The sequence below is a fragment of the Aspergillus sclerotioniger genome (assembly GCF_003184525.1).
Source record: "Aspergillus sclerotioniger CBS 115572 chromosome Unknown BO94scaffold_17, whole genome shotgun sequence".
In the NCBI taxonomy this organism is placed as follows: domain Eukaryota; kingdom Fungi; phylum Ascomycota; class Eurotiomycetes; order Eurotiales; family Aspergillaceae; genus Aspergillus; species Aspergillus sclerotioniger.
In genome coordinates, this window is record NW_020291007.1 from 327,831 (window position 1) to 348,477 (window position 20,647).

Genomic DNA, 20,647 nt, shown 5'->3' on the forward strand with positions numbered 1-20,647 from the left:
GCAATTATTCCCTCCTTGCTACTTGCTAGGCGTTCTCTCGGCCGCGGCACCACTGGCAACAAGAGATCCACTGCAAGGTCAGACCCAGCCGAAGATCCGCCCAGGATGAGTCGTCACTGCCTCCGTGGTCGAGTTATGCCCTATTCGACGGGCTTACTACGTACGTCCTGGTCTGTACCTAGTAGTTTGGTCTCTTCTGGTGGTGGTGGTGGTGGTCCGTCCGCCAGGCCATGCGCACTATGCAGGCTCCGAAACGGGTGGAGAGCAGAGAACGTGTTTCCTTTCCGTCTTTCGCGGGCTGGACTGAATGCAATGCCATTGTTGAGTCTAGTACCTGGGACCAGGGCTGCGTAGTAGATAGAGTAGTATCTGTTTCCCGTCGATAGTTCTGGTGGACTAGACAGACGGAGCCTCCCCTCTGGGTGGACTGTGGACAAGCTGTTAATATCTTCATCATCCCGCGGAGATGTTCCGGCAGGTCAAGACAAGGTTTTCCATGGTTCAGCTGGGGCGGATTCCTTGTCCTGCAGTCATACGGTGTGGTTCCTGCACCCTATGCCTTAGACCTCGCGGCGGAAACACGGTGGGTTATGAAGGGTGAGGGTTATGATTGACCTCGCTTGTCTGCAATATGCAATGGCAGAGAGCATCATTTGGATTTCGGAGGGTCGTTTTCGGGGTGGTACGAAGAACGGATTGGATTCCAGTCGAGCAGGAGGAAAATCACGCAGATCCAGAACGCCCAGCCGAACAACGGGGCAATACGGACCATACGGACCATACGGGCCATCCCCCGTGACCCCGTGGCCATTACACCTCCGATACCATACCTGATACCACGATACCACTGCCCGTTCGACTAAATTGCCTTTCTCATCCATCCATCCATCCATCCATCCAACCCTTAAGAGTTAAGATCCATGCTGATGCAGTGCTGCTGCCATTGTTTGATGAGGATGCTGGAGACGAACACACCTGATCTGACATCCGGCTTTCCGGGTCACCACCACCACCACCACCATCTGGACGGCTCCCGTGGCATGTCCGCCACCAACAAAGTACCTGCATATGGTGCCTTGACTACTAGACTAGACGGTAGGAGACCTCCGATGAAGGAGCTCGCCGCCAGCCCAATCCTGTCGCTTACTCCCAGTTGCTGCTCCTAGTATCGGATGGCAGCGCTGCCTTGGGAGCTTCTTTCCGACGCCTCGAAGGCAAAAAGCAACCAAAATGTGACCTGACATCACGAGGTCCCGCCACGGGATCATCTGAGCCTCTGGCTGAGGGGGAGGGAAATGGGCTGATCGGATGGACTGGAAGGCCCTGCTGCGACTACCGACGAGCAACAGCAACTATCGAGTATCGACCAGCCCATGTTTCTTGGCAGGGTTGAGTTGTTCTTGTAGCGGCGTGAGATCGGCTGCGAGTTGGGGGGATGGAAAGTGTAGGATGTATGTAGCATGTCGCATGTCGCATGTCGCATGTCGCCTGTAGGTTCTCTACGACTACTAGTAGTAGATAGTATTGTAGCACCGGAGTATTTCCCATCCAAACCACCATTGACATATAGTCCTTGGCTGGCTGGCTGGCTGGCCCTGATGTCATTCTCAGCAGCGCCAATGTGGACTCTCTCCTGGACTCCATATACGCTCTCGTCCCCGGTCCATATTGTCAGTACCTCCTCATGTTGCTTTCATGAAAAATCGAGTCAATTACTGCCAAAAAAAATCCAAAATGCCCCAATTCCCTGAACTCAGCCAACAACCGCGGCGATCGGCTTTTCTGTCGGCTCCCCACCAGCGCGATGGACTGATTATTCATTCTTGGGTTCTTTTCACATGAACAGTCCGGCTTCACCTTTCACGAACTTCCATCTGCAACTCCCACTCCGATCCGCCCTTATCCGCCCCTCCTCACATCCTCACCTCCTCCACTTTCCTCAAGACCTCATATGCGCCTACGCGATCCGTCTCCGCTCGCCATCAACTAACTTGATCCTGCTGCATCGTTTCCCCTCTCCCCCCCCCTCCCCTCTTTCTTCTCGGCTCTCGGGAATATGGCCTCCTCATCGGCCCCCTCCGCCAACGCTGGCGCAACCCCCAAGTCTACGGACTCCACATCCGCGCAAAGCCCAGAGAAGATTTCTGCTGCATCTGGAAGCGATCAGAAAGCCTCCGCGACGACCCCAAACGCCCCCTCAGAAACCCCCGCCGCGGCCCCAACGCAGCAACAGCACGCGAACAACGCCGATGATGACGATGACGACGAATCCGACTTTGATGAATTGGACGGTACTTTCATTCCCATCATCCTTTAAACATGATCCATTGTAACAGACACAAGAAATCAACTAACATCCTACAGAGGTCCTCGACGATTTCAAGCCCAAACCAACCCCCGCCCCCGCCCAACCCGATGCCGCGCAAGCCCCATCTGCCGACGACTTTGACGAGGAGGCTTTCCTCCGCCAACTCGAACAAGACATGGCGAACATGATGGGCGGCGCCAGCAATGATCCCACTGGCTCGTCCGCCGCCCAAGCCGACCCGGAGTTTCTCGACCAAGACGCAGAGACCTTCGCCAAGTACCTCGAGGAAAGTGGCGTCACGCCCTCGGATTTCTTGAAACAACTCGTCGGAGATGTCATGATGAAGGGTGAGGATGGAGACGACAGCACCACCGCCGCTACCGCGGGCTCTTCTTCCTCCGCTGCACCACCACCAGCGGCGGCGGCAGCAGCAGCAGCAACACCGGCGGGAGGGAACAACGCTGCCCCAGAGACATTCAATGACACGATCCAGCGCACTATCGAGCGGATGAAGGAGTCCGGCGATAAGGCTACGGCCGCTGCATCGGAAGACGACGTCTCGGATGACTTAGTCGCGCAGCTTATCAAGGCGATTGAGGCGGGAGCGGGCGATGGCGACGAGGGCGATCTCACGAAGATGTTCATGGGAATGATGGAGCAGTTATCGAACAAGGAGATCTTGTACGAGCCGATGAAGGAGCTCGATACGAAGTTCGGACCTTGGATCGCCGAGAACAAGGGCAAGGGCAAGGTGTCGGATGAGGATATGGCCCGATATGAGAAGCAGGCCGGGGTGGTGGCGCTGATTGTGACCAAGTTCGAGGAGAAGGGATATTCGGACGAGGACCCGAAGTGTAGGGAGTATGTGTGGGAGAAGATGCAGGAGGTGAGTCCTCGCTTATCATACATATCCTTTGGATTGTGCCATACTGACCAAATCAATCTTTTAGATGCAAGCAGCTGGTAACCCTCCTGACGAGCTCATCTCTGCTCCTTGGATGGAGGATCTCAAGGGACCGGGTGGTGCTGGTGGTGCCCCGGAGTGTCCGCAGCAATGAGTAGATGTCTTGTATGGGTGGGTGATATTGAATGAACGCTACTATGACTATCTCTGTTGTTGTCTCCTGTATTTATGTACATATAGTCTGGATCTCCATGTCATTTTCGGTCAGGGCCAATATTTCATAGTACCTGGTCTTTCTTGTAGATATTCATCCCGGCTATATGTAACAGACCTAGTGGGATCTCTAGACAGTTCCCACTAGATTAGAAACCTCGGCTGGGTAATGGTGACTCGAATTACTTGTACGTCAACAGTATAGTGTATCATTCCATTCCAAAATTGTCTTATGGAAACAAAATAGTTTGAATGTTCTCAATGTGACTATATTATCCAGGCCATTCTTTGACTGGCCTTTTATGTTGGCGTACCAAATACATACCTATATACCTACATGCCCGCATAATCAGACCCTGGAATGGGTTCAATGCTATGCTGCCCCAGCCAACGAACGCCAGACCATGCTATCCTTACCTATCTAGTAGGATCCAGTAAGATCCCATCCCAATCCAATTATCAACGTCAGTGTCAATGTCAATGTCATCCCGTCGGCCCGCGACAATACCCCAAACCCAACCCCCAAACATATACACCGTCATAAAATCACGACATATCCATATCCTGACTATGTGCAAACTCCTGCCCCGACCCGCGAGTATGAGGCTGATGCTCCGCCAGATCCATAAATAGATCATCGTATTCTTCATCACTGAATGAAGCACCCGCACCCGCACCCGCGCCACCACCACCACCACCACCATCAGACTGCTGTCGATGCGGTCCATCATACATATCATTCAAATACTCCAACCGTTCCATCTCCGCCGCTTGTTCTTGCAAATACTCATCTAGAGCATGCGCGTCCATGTCATCTACACCAAGACGTTAGCAACTGTCCACCCCCAAGATGTCATAAATGAGGAACAAGAGCGAAGACATACCAGGTATACCCTCCTCCCCCACCACTTCATCCTCTTCCTCACCAAACCCCCCCAGCCTCTCCGCCCGCCGTCTCATCACCTCCCCCCACCTCTTCTCCTCCGCCACATGCTCCATAAGCACCAACTGCTCGCCCCGGTTCTCGAACCGGCCCTCATCACGCGCCCGTTTCACCCGGTTCAGGAAGAGGTTTCGGCGCGCGGAGGGCGACGCAGACGTCATCATGTGCTTTGTCATGGGGTTGGAGATGGTGGATGCGTAGCGCTGGGCGTAGCTGGAGGGTTGTTGGTGTTGTGGGGTTGGGGACGGGGAGATCGGATCGAATTTGGAGGGGGACTTAATGGGGGTTGTGGTGAAGGGACTGGAGAAGTTGAGGTTGAATTGCGTGGCGGCGGTGGTGGTTGGGGTGCGGTGTGGTGAGAGGGGAGAGGGGCGGGTGGGGGTGTGTTGCTGTTGTTGGTATTGTGACTGCTGGAATTGATGTGGTTGTTGTGGTTGTGATTGTTGCTGTTGCTGCATGGGGAGGGCAGCGAACATCATTTTGGATGTTTGTGTATGTAGGGTGTGTCGGATGACGAGATTTGCGTGTGGATCGATCCAACGAGAATATCTCTGTTGTTGTTATTGCAAGATAAGATAATCCTTAAGCGGTTGCTAGTGAAACCAAGATCAAGAAATGCAATTGAGCAATTAACAACTGCGGAGTATCTGTATTTAGAGTACTCCGTACAGTGAATCGATCGTGATGGAGTGGAAGTGGGAAGACCAGCCAGCAGCCACCGCCGCGGATGGGGAAGTGGCTGGGATTCGCGAGCGCGTCACGACTCCACGTGCCCGCTAGCCTGCTTCGGGATATATTGCGTTCCTCAGGCTCCCTCCGTCAACCATGCGAGGATGCGACTCATCGTATGTACCATGTATCTAGAGGGTGGCCAGATCATGCGGTCCTCTGCATCGTACGTTATCGCGATCTAGACGGTTTATTCCGACGGCGCTAACTATGGATCGACGTCGGGCAGCTGCTAGATGTAGATACTGGTATTTCTAGACCTACGGTATAGTACTACTGGACTCGAGTTAAGCTTGAGACCTGTCTCAGATACAGACAACAGTAAACCCGCATGGCGGTGGGATGGCCGGCCGGGAAAGAGGTAACTAAACTGATACATCGAGCATCCCCAGCCGACAGTGGATCGATGAATGAAGTATCTTTCTTGTCTGGAATCTAGACGGCTAGCTGTATCACTACTAAACTCTACCGGATCGGATTCTCTCAAGTCATTTCTCTCAATTAAATACATACAATCAAAGGCTTTTGAAGGCTGATATCGAGGATCTGCAATCCAGAGAGCAGAGACAGAGATGGACACACCACCGTTCACCGTCCGCTAGAAAAGAAATCAAATGCTCGAGGGGGGAATCAAAGTAAATCACCAACCACAATGCTAGGACAAAATCGCTGTGCTAAGAAAGGAGCGTAATATCGGAAAGACCCGACAGATGGTCTATCAGAGCGAAAAGAAACGGTTGCTTCTTGAATGCAAGGCGTACAACAACCCAAGAAATGGTGAAAAAGCCAGACCAGAGGATTTCCTCGCCAGAAGCGCCAACAATAACTGGGTCATAATCGTACAAATTTACAGTCTCGGGAACGGTATCGAGCCAGACCTTATGCTATCCGGTCCATTACCGTGAGGAACATAGGAAACGCCGGTGTCCGTATTCAGACAGATCCCCGGCCAGCCTAGAAGTTCGATGCAGCATTCACTGGTCCAGGGTTGTGGTACTGGTCAAGCGTGGTCTTGAAGGGCGTGCCGCCGACACCCGGGCTGGGGGCCTTCTCGCGAGCACCTGCACCGACAGCCGTACCGCTCATGAGATCAGTAGATTCGTCGTTGTCTTGCGCAGCCTTCCGGGCGTGGATCCTCCACCCAACAACGGCGAGGGCACCCACAATAATGGCACCGCCAACACCCACAACGACACCGATGATGATCTTCTTTTGAGAAGAGGAGAGACCAGAGCTGCCGTTGGAGTTGCTAGAAGAGGTACCGCTCAGACCAGGAGAGCCAGTCGAATCAGCGCTCGCAGGGGTCGATGTAGTGGTGAGCGTAGTCTGCACAGGCGTTCCGCTGATGGTCTCAATCGTCGTGACCGTCTTCACAACGGGAGTTGCCGTAGTCTGCTGGGTCGTGCTTTCGACGGTGGTCTTGCCATTCTTATTCGTGGTAGTGGGTTCAGTTGTCTGTGCATTGTTGTTTGTCGTTGACGTCGGCTGCTGCTGCTGGGTGGTGTGGGCCTGTGCGTCCGTCGTGGAAGTCGTCTGTTCGGACGTGGTCGACGATGTCGTTGTGGGCTGTCTTTCACTGGTGGTCGAGGAACTCTCCGAAGTAGAAGTAGAGGTTGATGAAGAAGTCGATGATGTTGATTCAGCTGATGTGGTAGCCGCCTCTGTGGTAGCCGCCGCAGCGGGAGTGGTGACGGCGTTGCCTACACTCGTGACCGCAGCGCTCTGACCGGCGACGACGGCCACGAGGGATAGGGAGTAGAGGAGGAACGAGAGACGAGCGGCCCGCATGATGAATGAGTTGAATGGGATCGATTAGTCAAAGTCGGGATATTCGAGATTTTCCTCGGGGCTGCCAGAGCCGGACGAATGGGGCGAGAACAGGGCAAAATCGACACAAGGGGTCAGATTTCCAACGCGACAGAGCCCAGACGGGGAGAAACGATGGGTTGTAGGGCGAGCAGGAGGATAGCAGGAGGAGACCCGGGGGGGCTATCAGGATGGAAATAGGGTTAACGAGTGACTGCAGATATAGAGCACACAGAAGGCACACGCGATGATGAGGACGGGAAAGAGCGTAAGGAGGCGGGATGGAGATGAAAAGGGACTGGAGATGAAAGAGACTAAGAGAGGGAGACCAAGGGCGGGCCACTCGCCGGTCACTGGGGCCCAGCGGGCCTTTCTGCGCAACACGGGTGGTTCAGATGCACCAATCCCCTCTGCCCGCCCAGGAGCGGGCGCTCTCTAGCGCGGACGCTAAGGAGTCTGCCGGCCAGTCAGCGGCGGCAATTTGAGACAGGTTGGACAGGGGGGTCCCCTCGTTGACTGCATTTTTCGGGCGCCTGACTTTGGGCCCAGAAAGTATTTAGTATTTACTAGTATTTTCGGGCCTGTCCTTTCATTTGCCGTTGGCTGTCACGCCCCCCTCCCCGAGCTTGTCTCGGACTACTACGCGGTAGTCCGGTTACTACCTAGTTTGACCCTTCTGGTCCGTCACTTGTACTCTAATGTCCTAGTGAGGTACCTAGAGGAGGATTGAGTCATTATCAGGTACATAGTCCGGGAGATCCCAATGCGATCATGCAAAATTCTGGGTTCGAGGGATGGTTATGGTACACACGTTGCTATTTTAAGGTACGTACCATGGGTCGAAGTACCGTTTAGTGACCGTACCACAGAACACTTGTTCATTTGACTTACCTAAGATTCGGCACCAAAACAAACCAACCCCGAGCCAAAATCCACATAACATTATTATTGTTGTGTATGAAATATGGAGTATGCCTTGTGAAATTTCTCCTTGTCCCTTGAATGAGCAGATTCGCCTAGCTCCGCGTCCAGAAATTCTCCAGGTTCTATCGTCCACTCCTCAGCGTGTTCTTGGGAATGTGTCCGCACTCCTCAGGCCTCACGTGTTCTGCCTTTTTTGAAACCCTTCCTCCTGGCCCCATCGACGTGTGCCGGCTCAGCCGACTGCAGTCCTCGTACTAGTACTCCGGAACTCCGTGCGCTGCAGGGAAATAGCCCGCCTAATTGACTTGAGGGCGGCAATTGGACGGGTTACTCCGGACCAACACCGTCGCTGCTGAGCTGTCTCGCTCTATGGCAATAATGGGGCTGGGGAGGGTCATCGACTCATTACTCATCAAGACCCTGCATCCTAGGGACGGCCGTTCTAATTCGTAATGATCCATCCTCCAAAGCCGTTAGTCCGGCTGCGACACAGCATGATTACCACTGTCCATTATATTCCTGAGAGACTTGAGGCACTGTGAGTCGGGTGATCGGCAGGACATGACGGGTTCTAGATTCTTCCCAATCCACTGTTTTTCAATCCTCATTCACTCGTCGCTGGGCATACGTCGGGGCTCTGGAACGTTGTTGACGTTGTCCTTTGTTAGGCTAGGCCGTGCTTGCGGTGTTTGGCATGCCACGGCGTCGTAAGGTGGCTCTGTGCGTGTGCCTAGACCGTCCCCTAACCCACGGTGTGCACAAGACGGGACCACTCGGGACTCTGCAGCCACTCGGTCTTCTTCTACATAAGATGCTCGCGTGGCAACGACTGATTCCGATCGCCTCTTCTGTCCGTTGACAATGATTAGTCAGGACCTTAAGTCTTGTCCAGTGCTTACATTATTATTGTCTGGAAGGTGCGAAATATCAGTGACTCATTTATATTGACGAGGTTACGTATCTATCTCTCCGGAGTCTGCCTATCCTCGGTTCCGGGGTTGCACAATTACCAGCTCGCCTGCATATGCAGGTTCCGCAGAAAATAGAGCAGCCCTGGCAGTGGTGCAAACTCGTGCCGGCGTCCCTGAGAGTGGGTATGAAACATACAGATCCTGCCATCCGGTTTTCCCGATCTACACGTCACATGGATACTATGGATCTTTCCATTCCCAGCGATAGCCGGCTATGATTGCATCTTCCCGTATCGGAAGAAACAACGCTGATTGTCGACTACGCCTGACTTGCACCTAACACTATATATGTACGCTTCGACTTTCAAAGCCCAACCCAATAGTCCAAAGAAACGCGGTAGGGCAAAGCGGATGAAGCCATCGAAGTCTTTGGATGGAATGAGGGACATGGCTCATGGTGCTCAAGAGCTACAACCCAATCTTCATCCGGTGTACTACGGGTACATGGTGATGTAGTGGGAAAAGGGTCAGATGAGAAACAGACAACAGCAACCAAGCATATAATGAATTGATGGGTATCATAAATCATGGATGTCAAGGAAAACGTCGACGCCGGAAGAGTGGGAATACCCCCTCATTTCAAGTCAGAACTTTTTGGGGGGTTTACCTCTCATCTGGTCTTTGATTTCTTCCTTGAAGTACTGGAAAAATGAGTTTGCAGCAGAACCTAAAGTGAGGAGCAAATTAGTATCATGTGATACTTTACAGCTATTACGATCGTCCACAGCATGGAGGAACCTCATACCAGACTTCTCAATCTCCGTGTCCCGCGCCTCTGGTGGCACGCCATTCTTAAAGTGACGAACTCGGCGGTGGATGACCCCAACCATCTTGTGAAACGACCGGCTGGCTAGCAACTATACATGGCAATATAAGCGTCAAGCCCAGAGGTTAGATGCCATCAAACACCTACTCTAGACGTAAGCCAATCCTAGATGAAGTAGTTGATTAGTATTGAGTGTCCGTATACGATGGTCCAGGCCCATCATCTCCCTGATACGCACCTCGAGGGGCCGTAGCAGCATGAAGTGCTTGATGAAATTGAACACCATCTTGAGAATGGACTCTCCAGCCAAGCCAAATTAATGCGTCCCCAATAGAGAAATAAAACCTATACACCGGAGGGGGGAGGGGGGGTTGGTGAGAGCCAGAAGTGAGTTGGAAGGCAACAACTAAGTCGAGTTCCATGTAATTATTCAGCCTGAGGCTGGTGACCGATCGGCCTTACACCAATCAGGGCGGGAGGATTGCTTCCGCCCGCTGCAAGAAAGCCGGGGAAATGGTTGTTCCAGGCTGGCCAGGGATGGAAGTGATGGATTGGAGAATGGAGAGAATGAGGTCGTTCATGGCTGGCGATGGCCGGCGCGATGATCGAGGCACCACCTGAGACCTGATCCATGACTCGGATCGTGAATTTATGGTATCTATCTCTAAGAGGTCGTCCCCGAGGGGAATCTCCTGATTACATCACTGCTCTTCAATCACCCTTAAAAAAAGCCGCCGTACTGTAATCTCGTCCAAGGGCTCCATACCGTCCTGACCCAGAATGATCAATAAAAAATTACTCTCCAAACGAAGATTCCGTTGATCCCAACTTGGGCAATCCCGTTGAAATCCTCTTTTCTTTCCTCCCGTCTTCCTACTTCTGGACGATTTGATTTCTTCTTATATAGTCGTACTTTCTTACCGTCGTCCAGTCCCACGCTCCTTACTCCTCTTCTGATCTAATGACTCCATTTCTCGGACTGCTGGCCACGTCCTAAAAAAAAAAGGTGCGGGGAGAACTGCATTGCCACAAGGTGTCGCGAGGGGCCTGCTACCCAGTCTTTCCTTCGTTTTTGCTGCTGCTGCTGCTGCTTCTCGGGGCGCCTCTCGTTGACTAGGTTCGAAAATCCACGGACCCTGCCGTTCTCCCTTCCTTCAATCCGAACCGAACTGGTGTCGTGTGGTGTCGTCGTCACTGTCGTGGGCTGCAACGGAGTTGGCTGTCGGCTTTGGTGTGCCGGGCGAGTCATCCTCCATATTGTCGAGGCCCTCCCAGTCTTCCTATTCGGCCGCGTGTTGTCCCCGTGAGATCCAGAAATCTGGCCAAGCACAATATTACGTCGAGGGGCAGCTTCCACAGCTGTCCCGATCTGTCCACGCTACAGATATCATCCCTGCCGCATTCCCCCAACGGCGCGCTTGACGATCCGCCCGACGGCCTCGAGGCCAAAGTCACCACCGCCCCAACCTCTCGCTCGCCCTCGCCCTCGCCCTCTACTCTCAGTCTACGCAGCGGTCCCCGAAAACTCGCAGCGACCAGGAAGCGGGTCTCCAAGAAGGCGCGCGGCGTCCTGGGTAAGGTTCGGGCCTTCCAGAGGATCGCTGCGGCCAAGATGGCGCATCCCACCATCAAGATCGATACCAGTGTGCAATCAACCAAGCGGGCGCTGCCCGAGGATAACGACGACGGGTTCGAGATCATAGAGGGTCCTGAGAATGAGGACCCGGGGTTGGAAGCGCGCGATAATGAATCCGTTCCTACATTTCTGTGCCAGTCGGTCCTAGGTCAGTTTGCGCCCGTTGAATACATCCCCGCTTGCCTCTAGTTGTCCGATCGTGTCTTGCGCCACCCGATATCACCATCTTTAAATTCTGGTCTACAGTCCGACTAATATCCTGTGATCCATTAGAGATCCATCAAAAATTCGAAGAACTCGAATGGATGCAGCGGTCCCGGATCCATGAGGGGATGCTAGCCAACGACCCCTCACATCGTTGGGCGCTAGAGGGAGACCCCGAGGTCAAGGCAAGAAACCGATATATTAACGTGCAGGCATGGGCCAATTCCCGCGTTCATCTGCGGGTGCCGGAAGGCGAATGCGATTTTATTAATGCATCGCCCATCGTCTTGAAGGATTCAGTTTCGCGCCAGGAAAGACGGTATATCGCGACTCAGGTAGGCGAAGGTGTTCTTCCGGATGCTGGAGGCTATACACTAATCCGCTAACGTGCAGGGTCCGAAGCTCGGCCACCTCGCCCATTTTTGGCAGATGGTGTTCCATGAAAGTCAAGATGTAGGCGTTATTGTCATGCTCACGCAGACCTTTGAGGCGGGCCGAGAGAAGTGCTCCCAGTACTTTCCGCTGGATAGTGAGAACGCCTCGATGACTCTGCGACGTGTCGAGCACGATCCGTTCGTGAACGACGACCACCCTCAGCAACCCAACGAGGACATTCTGGGTCAGGTCACGCTTCTCGAGACCCAATGGGATCCTACGGCCCGCTCGGAAACCCGCAAACTTAAGCTTACCATCGGTGCAGAGTCGAAGGTGGTCTGGCATTTCCTCTTCGCTGGCTGGGCGGATTACTCCAAGCCCGAAGGCGAGGACCGCGATGCGCTCATCCAGCTGATCAAAGTGTCTGGCTCTAAATGTACCCCAGCCAACCCCCGTATTGTGCACTGCAGTGCTGGTGTCGGCCGGACAGGCACTTTCATTGCGCTCGACCACCTTCTGCAGGAGCTCGAGGCGGGTCAGTTACTCGAGGCGACTGAGCCCAATCTCGACCCGGTCTTCGAGACGGTCAACCAGATGCGCGAACAGCGAATGATGATGGTTTATAACGAAATGCAACTGCAATTTATATATGAAGTCCTCCGGGAGCAGACCGATGTCAAACTCGGCAAAGCCGTCGTGCCGAGCGGGCGCAAGTCGGACGAGAGGTCGACGAAGATGGCCAGGTTGTCGACGGACAACAGCTATCGACCATCCTCCAAGCCCGAACTTGAACCCGCCGAAGATCACCGGTCCACGCCGACACGGAGTTGGTCGGGCACCCCCGAGGTTTCTGACAGCGATTGAGGCGCCGGCACCGTCCAGTCGACGGGGCCCAGATTTCACTATATTACCTTTCTACGTACATATAACCTTCTAATCACCTATTGATGTTTTTTTTTTTTCTTCTATCTGCCATGTCCTGTTCTTTGCCATGACTAGCTACGAGATCCGGCCTGCATCTCCACCATGCATCCATTCTGCCCTTTGCGCCAGCCACCCTGCATCTTCTGTTTGCGTATTACGACATCGTGCCTTCATTTTGTTCAGTGTCCGGGATCACCGTCCGCCTTGCGCATTGTCATTCGCCCTCGGCGCTTTTGACTCTCTAGCATTAGAAGTGGTGTACCATAATGGATTTGTGCATCTGCCTGGAATGATTAATGATGCATCTGCTCGTACCAGACCGAGTCCTCCATCCATTTATCTATATATATCGATGTAAATTAAACGATCTCATATTAGGCAGACGCCCCCCTCTTTCGTCCTATTTACAACACAGTCCCTTCCACGGGGGTGGGGTTATAGAACCAACCAGAAACGGGAACAAACAGATCATTGAGACGCGGTATAGAAACAATACGAAACAAAACACAAACTCAAAAGTGAAAAATAAAGGCAGACTCAAACGCCGGGAACGGTCATGATAACATCATAGTTAGTGACAGTAATTTAGTCTGTTACTTTTTTTTCCCTTTCTCCGTGGCAGATGGGCGTCATGAACCGGAGTATAGTAAAAGCGAAAGTGAGACAAATCCCGCAATACTTATTGAGACATCAGATGAGCGTGGAGTGGATGGATGGATGAATATAGTATCGGAGCAGTCGTGCATGAGGGCGTAATAGTAGAGAGTGGAAGCGGAGAGGGAGAGTGATAGGTGGAGGTGAGTTGAAATCAAAGGCATGCGTATACATCTCGTTCTTTCGGGGAGTCTTTTGCTTCATTCAGCGGGAGACGGCCAAAAGAGGTAAAGCAGAGTACTGAGGATGATGGGTAAAGTGAGGGAGGGAGAAGGGAGGGAGATCAATCACTCCGCTTCGCTCCATGCCCATCAGCAGGCGACACCCGCTTCGAGGCATCACCCGCCAAGTCGCCCGTCTCGTCATCCTCCTCCCAGTTGTCAACGGCATTCTCGTCCCAATTATCCACCTCCTGCTCGAGACTCATCACACCTGTTTCTTGGGGTCCGAGACCCTCTTCCTCGTCATGGAGGTGGCCGAGCTCGACATCATTGTCGGTGCCGTCGCCACCTAGAGAACCGAAGCGGGCCTTGCGGCGCCGGTCCAGCATGCGTCGGTGGTACCAGCTACAGAGGCCGACAGCGCCGAGACTGCCGACGATGTTGGCTAGGAGGTCGAACGGGTCGAAGTTGCGGCCGTTGGGGAGAATGCCCTGCACGATTTCGGAGCCGATGCCGAGGATGAGGGTGCAGACAAGGAGGGTCAGGTGGAGGTTTCGGCGACGGGTGGTGTCGAAGACCCAGTAGAAGATGAGGGAGAGGAGGAAGAAGGTGACGACATGGAGGAATTTGTCGTTGGGTTGAAGTTGGGATGGGATGGTGGATGAGGTGCTATGGGGAAGAAGGCCGACGTAGGCGGCGAGAATGAGCAGGAAGACAAAGGCGCCTGGTGAAGAGGAGGGTTAGTAGGGGACATATCTAGATGATCGTGGTGTTGGTGTTGCTGATTGTGTGGGAGCTGTGGGAGCAGTGCGACGATCGGCAGATGGGGCATGGTTGAGCTCTGGTTTGCTTCGGAAGAGATGGACAAGCCAATGGATGGGGACAGGGTGGACATACCCGCGAAGGGATACCGGATTCGCATGGTGGGCGATGTGGAGGGCCGGTGGGGGGGAGGGTGAAGTGGGAGGAGGAGAGAAGAAATGAAGGTGAAGGTGAAGGTGATGATGGCATCTGGCGGGTGTACAGTACCGGCAGACGGCAGCCTCAGGACGCCAGGCTATGCGGCTTCAACTGGTCATCCGGTGTGTTATGGTCGGTTATTGTGGTATTCGAGTCGATCCTCGGGGGGCATTGGCATTGTTGTCCAGGCAGGTCGACGGGCTTGCTGGGCCCTGTCTGTTTTGTGTACCCATCTGTCTATATCTGGACCCCGGATTCAATCGTCTAAGAAAGTGTTAGAGGATTCTTTGATGGAGGATCCTTTGAAGCCGTTCATGGGAATTGCGCGGTTGGTCTGAAGCTGCGGCGGCCGGTCCGCCTTCACGCTCCGACTTCACCTCCTCCGTTCGCGCAGAGACCCTCGAAAGAAGCCCTCCGCTTCGCCATCAAATCCCTCATCGCCCCATCTCTCTGGGCCCCGAAAACATCGTCTCTCATTTCCTTGCACCTGCCCGCGGGTCTCTATGTCTTTTTCCGCCCGGAAAATCCCCCTCTCCTGCCCCAGCTGGACCTGATCCTAACCGTGGAGAAAGAGCCCCCCTCGCCCGCCCCAGAACCGGGGTCTTGGAGCGAACATGTCGCTCGGACACCACCACGCCTGGCTTCCCCCAGGTCATCTGCGCCCGCCTGATGATTTCCATGATGCGCGGTCCATCAATGGCTACCCCAAATCATTTTCCGGTTCTCGAACCCCCCAGATGCGCGCTTCGGCCGATGCCGACGGGTCTCACGCGGGCGGTCTGATATCGGATGCGGATATTGCAGGTGATGAGGACCCGCGCATCGCCATGTTCCGCGAAATGTACAAACGGAGTGAGGCGAAGATAAATACCCTCTTTGCCAACCAGAAGTCGGCCGAAGATGCCCACCGTGGCGCGGTCCCTGACTTCGACGGCCCCCAAACCATGAACCAACGCGCCGACGAACCCGCTCCGCTCCCGGCGCCCCCTAAGAAGCCCGCCAGAAAGCTAGACGACGATGACTATGACGAGTATGATGAGGATGGTGAAGATGAAGCTGACACTCCCCCCCCTGCGAAGAGCAGGTCTCTTGGTTGGTCCCAGGTCCCGAGTAGTTTCCCGTCGCCCAGTCGACCACCCAGCGGCTCCATCTCGGTAGGCCCTGATGCGCAAAAGGAGGCCAAGAAGGAGACACTGGAGGACATCCGCAAGAAGCTAGAGGAAGACAAGAAGGCAACCGAGGAAGCTGCCAGAAGAAGCTTCCACACCCTCTTTTATACATTAGAGAACGATAGAGATGCCATGTTGGATCAGCAGCGGCTAGAAGAGTCGGAGCGACAGGTTGAAGCTGAAATGTCGGGCCAGGCGAGTGCGGGCAGCAATGCAAATCCGACTTCCAACGGATACGGGTCGCTGAGCAGCGCGAACCTGGGCGCCTCGAGCCTGACCCTGAAGAACCTGATCGCACGGATTGATATGAAGCGGAGTCTAGTCCAAGCCTCCGATGCGGAACTTCGGAGTCTGATGAGCGAGGTCAGGAAGAACCGAAGTAAATGGGCCAGCGAGGACAAGATCGGCCAGGAGGAGTTGTATGAAGCGGCGGAGAAAGTCCTCAGTGAGCTCAAGGCGATGACCGAGCATTCGAGTGCGTTCTTGACTCGAGTCAACAAGCGCGATGCGCCTGACTATTACACGAGTGAGGCATTCTGACCCAGCTACCCCGGACGTTTCGTTGCTGACCCCTGCCCTAGTCATCAAGCATCCAATGGATCTAGGTACTATGACCAAGAAACTCAAAGCTCTGCAATACAAGTCGAAGCAGGAGTTTGTTGATGACATCAATCTGATATGGTCCAATTGTTTCAAGTATAACACTAACCCGGAACACTTTCTCCGCAAGCATGCCATGTACATGAAGAAGGAGACGGAGAAGCTCGTGCCACTCATCCCGGAGATCGTCATTCGAGACCGCGCTGAAGTCGAGGCAGAAGAGCGGAGACTGCAGATGGCGGAGCTCGATGGCGCCGAAGAGAGCGACGACGAGCCGATCATGTCGTCCCGTGGTCGTAAGGCCCCAGGAAAATCATCGTCGAAGAAGGGAACGGCTCCGGTTCGGAACACCCCTAGCGGGTCAGAGCCTCCCGGTGGCCAGGCCTCTCAGCCCCCGGGTCCTGTGCGTTCGGATTCTGATGTGCCAATGGAAGGGACTCAAAATGGGTTTGCAACGCCACCTCCCGGCACGCAGACACCCTCCGATCCTGCCGGTGTTGGTGCTGGTCTGCCAGGAAGCCAGAGTGACGCCATGGAAATTGACGGTCTCATCCCAACCAGCACTATAGTGAACGCCTTACCTGCGTCGGGGGTGGAATCGGAAGACCCCGAGTACAAGGTTTGGAAACAGGTGACGAAGAAGGATCGAGCGGTTATCGCTGCTGAGAGGCATCGGCTCTTCAAAGGCGACAAGCTCAACCCTGAGGAGCCGGCCTTGCTCCGGACTAAGGCTGGCATGCGACGGTGGCTAAGAAACCAGAAACAGGTCATTGCGGAGGGCGATAAGGCGCGTGAGTCGACTTCACAAGGCCTGGAGTCGGGCGGCGCAGGGGAAACACTAGCAGAAGGCATTGAGGTGGATGAGGATCGAGTGATCCCTGACTATTACGATGTCATGTCGGGGGTCCCCGACTTGCCTGCTCAGCTACTCTGGAAAGAAGACTCTGATGGCAACATCGTGGATGCATCCGAAGAGTTCTTGAGAGTGCTCCCTCGAGGCTCCTTCACGCAACCAGACAGTAAATTGGCCCGAAAGATGGATGCCAACATGCGCCAGATGCAGGAGACGCGGAAGATCTGCTCGAAAATCGGCATCGTGAAGCAGATGCAACTGCAGTCCCAGGTAGGTGATCTCTCTGCTCGCCATCGTGCTCTTGTCTAACGCATTGCAGATGTACCAGAATCAATTCCAGAAATACCAGCCGGAGCCGTTCGTCGAGCAGGATGTGCCAGCTCATGTGATGAACGATGGGGGACCGGTCGTTTCTCCCTGGGTCTGCCGGGCTGCCTTACAGCGCTCCGTGGCGAAGATCTTCTACCACACCGGCTTTGAGGAATACCAGCCATCTGCTCTGGATGCGGTTACAGATGCGGCCTCCGACTTTTTTCAAAAGATTGGCGAGACGCTGAAGTCTTATATGGAGTCCCCCAAGGTACCGGTGACCGACTCGGCCGATGCCACCGCTGCCACTCAGTGGAAGCGAGCCTATACCGAGCCGGAGATCGTGCTCCATACCCTCTCGTCGGTCGGCATTGATGTGGAATCTCTGGAGTCCTACATCAAGGACGACGTGGAACGGCTTGGCACGAAGCTCTCTACCGTACATGACCGGCTGCGCTCGCTGCTTTCCGAGCTCTTGCGACCGGCCCTTGCCGATGGCGGGGAGGACGGCTCCAGCGCCTTCCATGATGGCAGTGAACAGTTCATTGGCGGGGACTTTGCTGAGGATATCGACGAGGACTTCTTCGGGTTCAAGGAGCTTGGGCTTGACAAAGAGTTTGGTCTGGCTACCCTCAGCGTACCTCTTCACCTCCTACAGAACAGGATGTACAATGCCGCCCAGGCCCAGAACACAAGGTACGTACCTCTCTTGTCTCGACTGCAGCGTTTCATACTGATCGGTTCCGCAGTGCTGCCCAGGCCGTCACACTGTATCCACCACCGCCTTCATATCCGCGCATCACGTCGGCGAACCTTTCGTCGCAAATCGGCTTGGTCCAAGGATTCTTTGGGTCGAAGCTTCAGACCAACAACAACGAGCCGCTGGTTGAAGACCTGGAGCTGCCACCGAAACAGCGGCCGATGGCCGCCCGGCCTAGACTTCCCGCGTCCGGCAAAATCCCACCGCCTTCGGGGCCCTCAGGCCCCTCGTCCAGTCCGCAGAAGCGTCCGCTCCCGCCAACCGCCCCGGGCCAACCCGCCGCGAAGCCCCCGGCCTCAGAACCCAGCAAGAAGAAACTCAAGAAAAACAGCGGAGTCGCCCTGAGTGCCCCTGATCCACCGGCCGAGGGCGACGATGCCGCTGCGGGCGCAGAGAGCAGCAAGGCTACAAACCCGTCAAGGACCACCTCTGGCAAAGCTTCCACAACAGAGGCAAAGGATCAGTCGGCGGCACTCGAGGGCGCCGGTGTCGACAAACATGCGCCAACGGGCCCAGCCGTGGTGAATTCCAATCACAATAACGACAGCGCCGCGCCCCCGCCACGAGAGGACTCTGCAACGATGCTGAGTATTCGAGGCTGAACGGGACGGCGGATGATGCGTCATGATGTGTATGATCATCTACCTTTTCCTCTGGTATGGGGACGGCCCGGGGGTTTTGTACTGTAGTTTTCTCTCTCTCTTTCTCTCTTTCTCTCTTTCCCCTCTATTCGATCCGATCCAACCCTGGCACGGTTCCATTCATCCTCATACCTTTTCTTTCGTCCGTGTCTTTTATTGATTGAGTATATTAACCTCGCTCCGCCATGTCTGATTACCTGCTCTGTTGTCATCTTTCTCACTCAATGCCCTTGAATCTGGATGATAAAACGTGCGATATGCATCATCACACATTCCTATCATACCATCATATCTTGTCATCTCGTTCCTGGCATGTTTATTCCCCTTATCGACAGCCAACAAGAGAACCAACACAATTGCTTAAAGAGGAAAACCTAATTATACCAAAATCCAATCCACCATCCATGTTCTTTCCCTCTCCCTTTCCATTGGTTCCGGTCTGGCCCGGTCCGGTCTTGGTATCGTGACCCAAAGTGTAGCGGGCAGCCAAGACAGACCATGTACACGTCCATCCATACGGAGCCCTCCGTAGGAAATCCTCTGATCGATTGATTGCCATCTGGCCTGCATATCCGCCTAGACCAAATCCGGCGCTGGACCTGGCCTTGAACCTTGTATCCCAACGTTATGGGCTCATAACCACACATGCATTCCTAGATACGATACGGGGTCTTGTTCGCGTTTCATCGCACCAGCAAACGGTGGATGGCCAGGTGACACAGACACGTCATGGTCAGGGTAGACGGAGGCTTCCGATGCCGGATGAGAGAGAGAATGATGGCTTTATTCCTCTACCAATACTCTTTCTCTCTCTCTCTCTCTTCCTTTCTAGGTACTTATCCTTGTCGTATCACTAATCTTACATCCATTGAATCTTCCTTCTCTCCTCTCTGATGCATGTATATCACGTCCTACAGAACAGAGCAGAGGAGGGCAGAGCAGAGCAAGCATTGAACTCCCCCCCCCCTCCCCCTCCCAAAACCAACATAGTACTCCAATCCTTGTACTACATAGATAACCCCTCCCGTCCCTTCCTCTTTCCCTCTTTCCTTCCCTATTTGCCACCGTGGACCTTCCTCGCCCTTTTCCTCTTTCAGTTTCCTTCCCTCCCCGCTAGCACATACAGTGATACCCAGACCCACCCACCCTAGGTACGGCCATTGCCCAATCCCCAGCCCCAATTCCCAACCTTGAATAAGTAGTACGTAGTAATCAACACCCGGGCCTCTACCGTCCCTCACAAACCTATACATAGTACAAACAACGGAGCCGTTTCCCCCTGTCCGTCCAGTGTCCATCTCCTCTCATCCAGCCAGCCTTATGCATTCCCGGCCGCCCCACATCAGATTCAGCAAGCAAGCAAGCTAGCCCTAACCAAATCAAATCAAATCCAAATCAACTTCAACCACTTGCTGTCCTTCTCCTTAAATTTAACTCAACTCTACTCCCACTTTTCTTCTCAAGTAGACTAGATACCAATCCCCCCCCCCCCTCTCTCTCTCTCTCTCTCGGCCTAATGCGCACCAATCCATGCACCATAATCCAAATGGATTCCATAAAGAATGAATGCCTGGTTGGCGTGTTTCTGCTCATTCGTCATCTTTGGCAATAGACGCACGGATAGACGGCCGTGCCTGGCAGCCCGACAAACGCCCAGTTCTTTGTAGGTCTAGGTCCGGTCGAGTCTGGTCGTTTGTTTGGCCGGCCCGTGGCTTCGCGTGGCTTCTTTCCGTTAATTTGGGTCTGCCAGGGTCATCCCGGACGCGCCGTTTGATGGTGCTACGATCGTACTTCCTACATGGTTTGGATCGGATCGGTGACAGATGAGGACTGAGCC

The 20,647-nt window shown here is 54.1% G+C and overlaps 8 protein-coding genes across 8 annotated transcripts; 3 read left to right on the forward strand and 5 right to left on the reverse strand.

Annotated features, from left to right (window-relative positions):
• Window positions 1–1,909: 1,909 nt before the first annotated feature.
• pex19 (putative peroxisomal membrane protein receptor Pex19) lies at window positions 1,910–3,633 on the forward strand. Its single transcript, XM_025605478.1, has 3 exons — window positions 1,910–2,291; window positions 2,367–3,194; window positions 3,259–3,633. The coding sequence occupies exons 1-3, from the start codon at window positions 2,250–2,252 to the stop codon at window positions 3,364–3,366; spliced, it is 978 nt and encodes a 325-aa protein (XP_025466504.1). The 5' UTR covers window positions 1,910–2,249; the 3' UTR covers window positions 3,367–3,633.
• Window positions 3,634–3,679: 46 nt separating this feature from the next.
• On the reverse strand, window positions 3,680–5,172 carry BO94DRAFT_575967 (uncharacterized protein). The gene is made up of 2 exons (XM_025615108.1): window positions 4,310–5,172; window positions 3,680–4,240 (listed from the first exon to the last, which is right to left on the reverse strand). Exons 1-2 carry the CDS (start codon window positions 4,845–4,847, stop codon window positions 3,972–3,974), a joined length of 807 nt encoding a protein of 268 aa, XP_025466505.1. The 5' UTR covers window positions 4,848–5,172; the 3' UTR covers window positions 3,680–3,971.
• Window positions 5,173–6,051: 879 nt separating this feature from the next.
• midA (putative cell wall protein) lies at window positions 6,052–6,885 on the reverse strand (the record flags this gene model as incomplete). The annotated part of the gene is made up of 1 exon (XM_025615766.1): window positions 6,052–6,885. The coding sequence occupies one exon, from the start codon at window positions 6,883–6,885 to the stop codon at window positions 6,052–6,054; it is 834 nt and encodes a 277-aa protein (XP_025466506.1).
• Window positions 6,886–8,884: 1,999 nt separating this feature from the next.
• BO94DRAFT_536151 (uncharacterized protein) lies at window positions 8,885–9,655 on the reverse strand. The gene is made up of 2 exons (XM_025611952.1): window positions 9,544–9,655; window positions 8,885–9,465 (listed from the first exon to the last, which is right to left on the reverse strand). Exons 1-2 carry the CDS (start codon window positions 9,626–9,628, stop codon window positions 9,383–9,385), a joined length of 168 nt encoding a protein of 55 aa, XP_025466507.1. The 5' UTR covers window positions 9,629–9,655; the 3' UTR covers window positions 8,885–9,382.
• Window positions 9,656–10,186: 531 nt separating this feature from the next.
• ptpB (tyrosine protein phosphatase PTP1) lies at window positions 10,187–13,019 on the forward strand. The gene is made up of 5 exons (XM_025614577.1): window positions 10,187–10,381; window positions 10,780–10,867; window positions 10,915–11,348; window positions 11,474–11,739; window positions 11,798–13,019. Exons 1-5 carry the CDS (start codon window positions 10,345–10,347, stop codon window positions 12,641–12,643), a joined length of 1,671 nt encoding a protein of 556 aa, XP_025466508.1. The 5' UTR covers window positions 10,187–10,344; the 3' UTR covers window positions 12,644–13,019.
• Window positions 13,020–13,640: 621 nt separating this feature from the next.
• Window positions 13,641–14,440, reverse strand: BO94DRAFT_557393 (VanZ family protein; the record flags this gene model as incomplete). The annotated part of the gene is made up of 2 exons (XM_025613926.1): window positions 13,641–14,242; window positions 14,416–14,440. The coding sequence occupies 2 exons, from the start codon at window positions 14,438–14,440 to the stop codon at window positions 13,641–13,643; spliced, it is 627 nt and encodes a 208-aa protein (XP_025466509.1).
• Window positions 14,441–14,954: 514 nt separating this feature from the next.
• BO94DRAFT_104912 (SAGA histone acetyltransferase complex subunit SPT7) lies at window positions 14,955–18,883 on the forward strand. Its single transcript, XM_025605476.1, has 4 exons — window positions 14,955–16,173; window positions 16,229–17,370; window positions 17,420–18,105; window positions 18,159–18,883. Exons 1-4 carry the CDS (start codon window positions 15,093–15,095, stop codon window positions 18,769–18,771), a joined length of 3,522 nt encoding a protein of 1,173 aa, XP_025466510.1. The 5' UTR covers window positions 14,955–15,092; the 3' UTR covers window positions 18,772–18,883.
• On the reverse strand, window positions 18,884–20,410 carry BO94DRAFT_598392 (uncharacterized protein; the record flags this gene model as incomplete). Its single annotated transcript, XM_025616286.1, has 4 exons — window positions 18,884–19,414; window positions 19,674–19,721; window positions 19,935–19,999; window positions 20,335–20,410. The coding sequence occupies 4 exons, from the start codon at window positions 20,408–20,410 to the stop codon at window positions 19,136–19,138; spliced, it is 468 nt and encodes a 155-aa protein (XP_025466511.1). The 3' UTR covers window positions 18,884–19,135.
• Window positions 20,411–20,647: the final 237 nt, after the last annotated feature.

Excerpts from the sequence above, each read along its gene's own strand:
- ptpB (XM_025614577.1), top strand. The coding sequence starts at position 10,345 with ATGATCAATAAAAAATTACTCTCCAAACGAAGATTCC. Across the intron at positions 10,382-10,779 it reads ACTCTCCAAACGAAGATTCC|TTGGCTGTCGGCTTTGGTGT; the intron begins GTTGATCCCAAC and ends GCTGCAACGGAG. Across the intron at positions 11,740-11,797 it reads GACGGTATATCGCGACTCAG|GGTCCGAAGCTCGGCCACCT; the intron begins GTAGGCGAAGGT and ends GCTAACGTGCAG.
- pex19 (XM_025605478.1), top strand. The coding sequence starts at position 2,250 with ATGATGACGATGACGACGAATCCGACTTTGATGAATTGGACG. Across the intron at positions 2,292-2,366 it reads CGACTTTGATGAATTGGACG|GTCCTCGACGATTTCAAGCC; the intron begins GTACTTTCATTC and ends CATCCTACAGAG. Across the intron at positions 3,195-3,258 it reads TGTGGGAGAAGATGCAGGAG|ATGCAAGCAGCTGGTAACCC; the intron begins GTGAGTCCTCGC and ends TCAATCTTTTAG.
- BO94DRAFT_536151 (XM_025611952.1), bottom strand. The coding sequence starts at position 9,628 with ATGGTTGGGGTCATCCACCGCCGAGTTCGTCACTTTAAGAATGGCGTG. Across the intron at positions 9,466-9,543 it reads CACGGAGATTGAGAAGTCTG|GTTCTGCTGCAAACTCATTT; the intron begins GTATGAGGTTCC and ends TCCTCACTTTAG.
- BO94DRAFT_575967 (XM_025615108.1), bottom strand. The coding sequence starts at position 4,847 with ATGATGTTCGCTGCCCTCCCCATGCAGCAACAGCAACAATCACAACCA. Across the intron at positions 4,241-4,309 it reads GGGGGAGGAGGGTATACCTG|ATGACATGGACGCGCATGCT; the intron begins GTATGTCTTCGC and ends GTCTTGGTGTAG.
- BO94DRAFT_104912 (XM_025605476.1), top strand. The coding sequence starts at position 15,093 with ATGTCGCTCGGACACCACCACGCCTGGCTTCCCCCAGGTCATCTGCGC. Across the intron at positions 16,174-16,228 it reads TGCGCCTGACTATTACACGA|TCATCAAGCATCCAATGGAT; the intron begins GTGAGGCATTCT and ends CCCCTGCCCTAG. Across the intron at positions 18,106-18,158 it reads GCCCAGGCCCAGAACACAAG|TGCTGCCCAGGCCGTCACAC; the intron begins GTACGTACCTCT and ends TCGGTTCCGCAG.